The sequence below is a fragment of the Miscanthus floridulus genome, chromosome 10 (assembly GCF_019320115.1).
Source record: "Miscanthus floridulus cultivar M001 chromosome 10, ASM1932011v1, whole genome shotgun sequence".
In the NCBI taxonomy this organism is placed as follows: domain Eukaryota; kingdom Viridiplantae; phylum Streptophyta; class Magnoliopsida; order Poales; family Poaceae; genus Miscanthus; species Miscanthus floridulus.
In genome coordinates this window covers 132,420,267-132,428,780 of record NC_089589.1, presented here as the reverse complement: position 1 = coordinate 132,428,780, position 8,514 = coordinate 132,420,267, and the positions used below count along the sequence as shown (strand labels likewise).

Here is an 8,514-nt window from a genome sequence, read left to right as displayed (position 1 = left end):
CATGTATATAGCCTATACAACGGACGTAAAAGAAAAAGGAAAAAACACGTCATGACTCCTGAAATGCACAATAATTAATAATATATATAATCGAATGTAGGAATGGCACAATGCAAATGAATTTACTATTGTTGTTCAGTTTGGTGGATGTGTTGACCCGGAAGAAGGCGTGGCTGCTGCAGGCTGTGGCGTGGTTCCAGGCGTGGTACCCTTCTCTACGTCTCCAGTTGAGAGGACACTGTAGTCGCTGTCATCGAAGCAGATACTGTTTCTGGTGGTGGGGAAGACGATGAACACGAAGCTGGACATGACTGCCATCCCCAGCGGCAGGTTCTTGAGCAGCTGCCGGGTGTCATCGTCGGCCTTTGGGAAGAAACAGTTCTGCAGCCCCACGTCGCTGCCGGCGATGGTGAGGAAGACGACCGCGGAGAAGAAGGCGTGAATCCAATCCACCTTCTTGAGGCGCCGCTCCCTGAGCTCTTTAGGGCCGAATAGCTTCTGCTGTTTCTTCTTGGACATGCCGATAATGCGGACGCCGCCCGGCAGAGCCACGCCCTTGTGGACCTTGCGCTTCTTGAGCTCCTGGACGCAGTCGGTGAAGGATGAGAAGATGCAGGTGGCGCCGAGGAAGACGACGAGCCCCACGGTGAGCCACCAGTTGGAATGGTAGCAGTTGCCCTGGTTGGTGAAGCTCGCGGCCAGCGTCTGGAACGCCAGGACCGGGCCTGTCGGCAGCCGCTGCAGCAAGTTGACCGAGGACATAACGGCCCTGTCCGTAGCCTTCTCCCCAGCCCCAGCCTCATCATCTTCCTTCTTCTCTTCTGAAGAAGCCGAAGCAGAAGCAGGATTGGCATTGCTGTTGTCGAATCTGATGCCCTTCCTTGTGGTCGGGAAGATCATGAACAAGAAGCTGGACATGACGGCCATGCCCAGCGGCAGGTTCCTGAGCAGCTGCCGGGTGTCGTCGGTGGCGTAGGGGAAGAAGCAGTTCTGGAGGCCGACGTCGCTGCCGGCGATGGTGAGGAACACGACCAGGGAGAGGAACGCGTGAACCCAGTCGACGGTCTTGAGGCCACGCTTCCTGAGCTTGGGCTTGAGATCTTTGAACACAACTTTCTCCTCTCTCTGGTGCATGTTGAGGATGTTGAGGCGCCCAGGCAGGGCCACGCCGTAGTAGACCTTGCCCTCGTGGACAAGGCTGTCCGTGAAGGAGAAAAAGATGCAAGTGGAGCTGAGGATGGTGACCAGCCCCACGGTGAGCCACCAGTTGGAAGTGTAGCACTTGCCCTGGTTGGTGAAGGTCGCCGCCAGCGTCTGGAACGCCAGCACCGCGCCTGCCGGAAGCTGCTGCAGCAGGATCTTGGAGGATGTAACCGCGGTGGTGGACACCGTTGCTTCCGCACTGCCGGTTGCAATGCTGCCGGTCGCAGTGGACACCGTTACTGCAGCACTGGTTGTCCCGGCGCCGATGCCGGTCCCGGTGCTATTTCCAGTCCCGGCGCCGATGCCGGTGCTGTTTTGCATTGGACTACTCATGATGCTTTATTTTTCTTCGTATGTGTAGCTAGGCCGCCACTGCTATAATATATATGCAACTGCTGCTAGATAGTTCATCGTTCAATCGGCAAGAACGGCCTTTGCCAGCTGTTTATCTTTAATTCTATATCTATGTAGCAACTAGTACTCGGCGAGGCCGTCAGTCAAGTCAAGTAACAATGTATAGTTTTTTTGCATGCGCACTGCACATTCACTGTTGGAACCGGTGGTGACAACCGAATTCTCGGTGTTGGAGCTGGCTTGCAGCCGGTCCGACTCATTACCACGAGCCTACGCTCCCACAGGTCCTAGGTCCACCGGAGCTGACAACATATTAAGGCCCGTTCGTTCATTTGCATGTGCCGAGATGCTCGGATTAATTAGGGAAAAGCTAACAATCAACCGAATGTTTTGTTGTATGTGCTCACGTGAATTAATGGCCGTCAGATCTTGCCTCAGCATAATCTCGTCCATCGGACGTGTTCACCAGCAGGCAATCTGTGTTCTTTCTCTGACCAGGGAGGCCCACTGCTTTTGATTTTTGGGAACCGGGGAGGGGAGGCGCCGTTTACGGGAGTCGGGAGGGGATTGAAGGCGTCTAGAAGGCGACTCCGAGGTGATATCTAGGGTGGTTCGTCATTTTCAGTCTTTTCCCTCTGATTTTTCTAGTTTTTTTGACTCGCGTGATGCTCTAGCTAGTCCCCCGTGCGTCTTGTTTTTGGTTTATGTGCTCCTGATCTACTCGTTCTCGCCAATTTCTTCGCTGATTTCTTCCTTACGCCCTGCGGATTTGAGGGTACCTGATCCATATTTTCCCTTCATGTTCAGTTTTTGCTGAAATGTTGGGTGTATAAATCGGCAACGATGGTGTGCGGCGGCCTTCTATCAGTAAGGCTTGTTTCATTTGTTCATTTTCCCAACCTCTTCCCCTTCGCCAGTCCAATCGAATCATTCTATCGTCCATGATGATTTTTTTTTAAATTTCACGTGGTCTGAGCAACATTATTGCTGACGGAATCGATTTGATTTGTGCTTCGTACTGGGGGAATGGTGGTGTGTTGTGTGCGTGGGTTGCTCCTGTCACTGTTTATTGTTGTGTATATATTTCTGTGGATTTTTTCTTCCAGAGAACTTTTTGCTGAGAGTCTACGTGGACTTTTGTAATGTTTCTTCATGGTGCTTGTAGCAGCATATGTTTTATTCCCTGTCCATCCCATGGCCATGATTCTGATGTGGATATTGTTCTAGGATTAAGCAGATTTGATTCTACTACTGATAGGAAATCCTCGATGACACTTCTGGACCATAGTGGGCTGCTAGCTTGTTGTTGTCGTTTTCTTTCGTGCAGAATTATGCTCATAAATATTATTGTGCCAGGCGTTTTTTACTTATGTTTCCTGTTTATTGACCGTGTCATTGTCTTTGCTGTCCTTCTCCATTGCAGAGTTTAACTTTTCCAGACATGCCTGAACTTGTTGTAAATTCTATTATGTCCATATTTATACATAATCAACAAATTTTATGAGATGAAACACCATTTGTTTGTTTAAGTACACATGGATAGATTTTTGTGTGCCTGTATGACTTCCATGTATAGATCGACTAGCAGAACTTTGTTTTGTTAATTTTAATTGATGGTTCAGGGGAGAGAAGTCTGATTAGTTGGAAGCCTTATAAGTATGCAATTTGAGCATCTCATAGCAACACTCAGGATGAAACTGAACTTGACATGGGAACAACGTCGTGCATGCCTAGTCGAATGCTCAGCTTTAACCCACATCAATTTAGATTACAGTGTCTAAAATTCTGTTCAGTTTTGGAGTTCAAATGTTAGGCAGCACAAACAAATTTTTTATTGTATTATGTATTTTGTGTTCCACTTCATTACTACATTGCATTGTTTTATATTTCCTAGGTTTTATGTATTTCTTGAGTTGCTAAGGCACATTCTAATTTTGTTTCTTATAAAAATAGGCGGTCAGCCCAGTGCATTTAAAGTCTAATCTTGGTGATACTGTTGGTCATGATCTTTGTCCCAAGAGTTCTCAGGACTTTCCTTGTTTGAATTTGGCTGGAGGATTGCAGGTTTGTATAATCTTTCCTTGTAAAAACTCATTTTGTATTTTGTTCTTTATTTTTTATGTTGAGAATTTTTATTTGCACTATTTTTTAGGGTGTTATTTCTCCTGGGCAGATCAAGTTAGTTGAGGAATTTGCAGCATTTTGCACTATTTTTGTGCTGATCCCTATTTTTCCTTTTTTAGAGGGCAATGTCCAGGGAGAAATCAACTGAATGTGTTGTTAACCAGTCTAATCAGCCTAATGTTCATTCAGCTGATTTGAAGGAGAAACTGGTTCATTCTTTTGGCCATTGTCTTAATGCAAAGGTTTGTGTTGCGAGCCATCTCTTTTGTGCCTTTTGTTATTCTTTAATACTTTTTTTAATCTTTTGCTCAACATGTATTTTATCTTTTTGTATTCAGACTATAGATGGCCTGTGTGGTGTCTTCAGTAAATCTACCAGGGGGAATTGTAGTTCCTGCACTTTATCTTCTGCTGATCTAGTAATTTATGTTGTTGGTGTTCTTTGTGATTCCATTTCAAACAAGGTCAATGAGAATCAAGCAAAACTGGTGGTTGCACTAACAAGCCTACTAATCCATTTGATATTGCTCAGAATCTTATCCCAGGTGTTTTTTTACTTCTCCTTTTATGTTAATTTTTTCTGTATATATATATTTATTTATTTATTTATTTTGGTAGAAATTTCCATTAATATTATTGTTGTTTTGTATTTTATATGTAGGCAATGGCAGACATGATCCTATGTCTAATAACTCTGTTGGGAAGAAAGTTGCCGCAAACAAAGCGTGCCACTGACACTTTAGATCATGACTTCGATGAATCAAAGGTATTCTATATTTTTTTTGTTAGTCTACCAGTGTTCTTGTTATGTGTAATGTATACAGCCCATTTTTTAATTATACGCTTGTCATCTTTCAATAAATTTTACAGGATGGCGCCAAAGAAGTTATTGAAAAAGAAGTTATTGAAAGTGTTATGACAAATCTTGGTGCTTCTATTGCTTCTCTTCACACTCCAATGATTGTGCAAGATCTATCCAAGCTATCATCTGTGGTTAAAACTAAGTCAGGTTAGTATTTATGTTTCACAGTGTCCCTTTGATATATTTGTTTTTATCTGTTTTCCCTTGTACTTATGTATCCTGTATGTTTTTTGTTCACTTACCTTTTGTAATAAATAAACACAGCACCTGCCCTCCCCATTATATGCATAAGAGATTCTGTTTTGCTGAGACAGACGAGTTTAAAAATGGACCATGGATGAAATTGTTTCAACCAGATAGTCTAATTGATGTAGACGATAATGAGTCTAATCACCCTGGTGCGCACCTACCCATTTCCTCAGATTTGTTCGTTTTTTATGTGACGTTAATTGTAAAGATTCAGGTTCAATGCCCAAGAAGGATTCTTTGTTTTTCATTGCAGAATCAACCTCCTTAATCAATTTACCATGCCAGCCAGAAACTTGCCCTCCTGGTGATGGTGATGTTTTTATCACAAAGGCGGTAGTACCACCCACTCCTGCTGCCTCAGGCAGCCCGGCTCATAACAAGGCCATTTCAAATGTAATCTCTGTTGATGAGTATGACAGGCAGCCTGGGATGGATTCTGTTAAAGTGAGTTTATGTTTTTTTGCTCCCTTTGTTATTTTTCTGTTGTTTTTTATTTTAATTATGTTTTTTTGTGTATGTTCTTTGTATTAAAATACTTAGATTCCGCCTGAAGTTGAATGTGTTGGTGAAGCGAAACTCTCTGATATGCGCTCTCAGTTACCTGTTAACATTGACAAATTGTACAATGCAAAGTATCTAAAATGCCACACAAGTTACCATGGGCCCAGCAACATCGAAATGATTGCAAACATGCCTTCTTATACTGCGGCCAATATATTCCAAACAATGTTGGGCACCATTTGAATCGTTTTCCTGTTACTGATGTATCAAGGCGATTCTACCACATTTTCTGTGCACTTGGTTGCAGTAAATGGAAATGGTATGTGGCTTTGTTGTTTGTACCTGTTTTTCCTATCCATTAGATTTTTTTCTTTATTATTCAATTGATTGATGTAAAGTTTTTTTTGTGTTTTTTTGCAGTCATGTTGCTGTACAGTTTCACAAGACTAGTGTTTGTTTTCATTCCCTAGGACAGTCCATTGAACCCAGTGGCCATTGTGACCAATTTTTTATTGCCAGCTACTGCAAAAATTCTTTGAAGATTCTGACCCAAGGATTTCTAAGAAGCATTATTTTTATCCTAAAGTTGGGGTACTATTATAGAATAAAGATAAGACATTTTTTCCCTTGTGTGCACTGTATTTTGTTTCACAAAAATGCATGAGAGCATATCTGTTGCATTATGAGGTTCTCAGTTAGTTCTCTTCATGTTTGCAGAATTCTTTATTGTCTTACAGCTGTCAGTTTGATGTTGATTCTGTGAGGTTCTCTTTCCTTGGTGCTAATTCTGCTCTTCAACTCCATTTAGCAGAAAAGGTTCTTCTCCAATCTCATGGTTTCCTACTTTTTTAGTTTTTCTGTAATCTTGATATTCTAACTTTATTTTTTTCTTGTTATTTTTTGTAGTTGTTTTTACTTGTTTGGTTTTGTAGCCATTGGTTTGTATTTGCTGTAGATTTGAAGAACAAGCTCTTTGTGTTTATGGATTCACTCTTTGGTGAATCAACTTCGTACCAAAAAGATGTCAGAGAAAGACTTGTATGTGATCATTCTGCCATCTATCTTATTTAATGTAGCAGATATGTAAGACCATATTTTTGTTTTTATTTCACTATTTAATCTCTTTTACATGAAAACAGATTAAAGCTTTCTTTGTTATTTGGACCCTTTATGCTGAAGTTCAAATCGACCTATCCAAATTCACGACATATTACCCTCCAGTGCCTAAGCAATCGAACACGTAATTATATTTTTGTATCCTCCTATCTCTAGCTATTATTTTATTTCATACTGTTTTCCCCACTGCTAGTATTATTGATCTGTTGGTTTTCAATAATTTATGGATTTTATTTTGTAGTGACGATTGCGGAAATTTTGCTATCAAGTATATGGAGTTGTATCACTATTCAATTGATCTTAGGGATTGTTTTTCTCAAGAAGATATCCCCAACATCAGAATCATACTGGGCAATGATATGTTTTTCAGTTCTAATAACAGAGGACAAGTCACTTGTTAACAGGTTATTCAAGGAGGTATGTTTATTTTCCTCAGCTTTTTCATTTTTTTTCTTGATGTAAGGACACATTATGATTTTTGCGGTTTTGTTTTAATTTTTTTCTTTCTTACAGGGTATTAATGCAAGCACACTGAATTAGGCTGCAAGTAAAATCTCAAGCACAACAACCCCGTAGAGAGCATGGTTGTTGATTTTGTATATTTTTTTATAGTAACCCGCTAGTTATAGTTTTTGAGCTGCCTGGCCAGGCTTGTTAGGATTCTGTTAAATGTTAACCATCAGGAATATACTGTTCCCTATGATAGAGCTTGATAGATTCATTGTGAAGTAGTTCCATATGTAATACTTGAGCATGATACACAAGACCTTCAGTTGCATATTAAATATACTGTGCTCACTACAATAGTATTGAATTTCAAAAAAAAAAAAAATGAGAAACATACCTGCTGCTTCCGTTGGCTTCTTCTTGGCTTTTTTTCTTTTCTGCCTTTTTCATCTTGTCACAAAGCTCTTCAACTAGTGTCTTTAATCTTTTTGGCAATGGTGGCCGGCCTTTCTGCTTCACTCTGTTGGGATCTTGCAATTCTGTTAGGATAAGATTTGTATCTTCCATTGTCAAACATGGTTCTTCTCTTGTTTCTTGGTGATCATTTTGAACCCCATCTGATTCTTCCGCTATCATTCTGTTTATGTCAATTTGCAACCTGTCATACTCTTGTGCTAGATATTCCATTGTGCTTTGTCTCTGGGCTGCTGCTCAGTTAAGCACTGTAGCCTTCCTGCTTAGAATATTGTGCCTCAGGATTGCATGTGTTCCATGTGTTTCTTGTCGTACAGGTATGCTCAACTTCCTTTCCTTTTTCCTCCATCTGTTTATTATGTACCTATCTGGAATTTCTTCCATGTCATTTTCCACCATAATCTTTGAGATATGAGAGCATAAGATGCCATCTTTGTTGAACTTTCCACATATGCAACTGAACTCTCTTCCTTCTGTTGGATCTGCAACTACTAGACATCTCCTATGTCTATGTATTTCTTGGACTTGGTTTTTCTTTTGATACACCTCATAAGTCATTGGAGTGTCTGTGAGTAATAAGCCTTGTTGTAGCTCTTAACTGAACACTGAACCGTCTGAATATGTTCTTGTTGTAGAATTCTTGTGCCTGTCTTTCTATTTTGTATCCAAACATGAGCTCCTTAGGCCGCTTCTGCTTGCTTGCATGGTCTTGTATTTCTTCCATTATGTTTACTGATTCCACAATTCTTTGGTATTCTTGCAGGAAGCTAATGACACTATAAGTGGGGGGCCTACATTGTCTTTGAATCTAGAATTGGTACCTTCACTTCTTCCTGTACTTTGTAGAAAAGGGAAGAAGTCATTCTTAAAGTATACAGGTATGAATCTCTCTTTGTTTTCCCACATCTTGCTGAAGTATTTGTTGTTCTATAGATTATAATCTTCTATCATCTTTTTCCATGGGTGCTCAAATTCCTCGACGGTTGAAGAATTGTTCACAATGTCTTCAAACATCTCTGGTACAAAGTGTAGAGAGGGAGAGAGGTTCCAAGTGTGGTGTGTGTGAGAGTGGGAGGCCTCCCCCTCCTTTTATACTAACCTAACGTCGGTTTTGCAGGGAATATTCAGAGGATCCCGCGCACAACCGCCTTGGGGCATTGATGAGAGGGCCCACACGCAGGCTC

At 41.3% G+C, this 8,514-nt stretch overlaps 1 protein-coding gene across 5 annotated transcripts; it reads left to right on the top strand.

Moving 5' to 3' along the window:
• The first annotated feature begins 2,074 nt into the window (after nucleotides 1-2,074).
• LOC136485740 (uncharacterized) lies at nucleotides 2,075-7,198 on the top strand. 5 transcript variants are annotated; one of them, XM_066482583.1, is made up of 14 exons: nucleotides 2,103-2,152; nucleotides 2,365-2,424; nucleotides 3,511-3,621; nucleotides 3,801-3,923; nucleotides 4,020-4,226; nucleotides 4,343-4,447; nucleotides 4,552-4,690; nucleotides 5,082-5,236; nucleotides 5,333-5,612; nucleotides 5,714-6,109; nucleotides 6,200-6,331; nucleotides 6,433-6,533; nucleotides 6,651-6,826; nucleotides 6,923-7,198. In XM_066482583.1, exons 2-9 carry the CDS (start codon nucleotides 2,401-2,403, stop codon nucleotides 5,534-5,536), a joined length of 1,068 nt encoding a protein of 355 aa, XP_066338680.1. In that variant the 5' UTR covers nucleotides 2,103-2,152; nucleotides 2,365-2,400; the 3' UTR covers nucleotides 5,537-5,612; nucleotides 5,714-6,109; nucleotides 6,200-6,331; nucleotides 6,433-6,533; nucleotides 6,651-6,826; nucleotides 6,923-7,198. The 5 variants fall into 5 exon arrangements, with proteins under 5 accessions (XP_066338683.1, XP_066338680.1, XP_066338682.1 ...); XM_066482586.1 differs by lacking the exon at nucleotides 2,365-2,424 and having other exon boundaries at nucleotides 2,075-2,152; XM_066482585.1 differs by lacking the exon at nucleotides 6,433-6,533.
• Nucleotides 7,199-8,514: the final 1,316 nt, after the last annotated feature.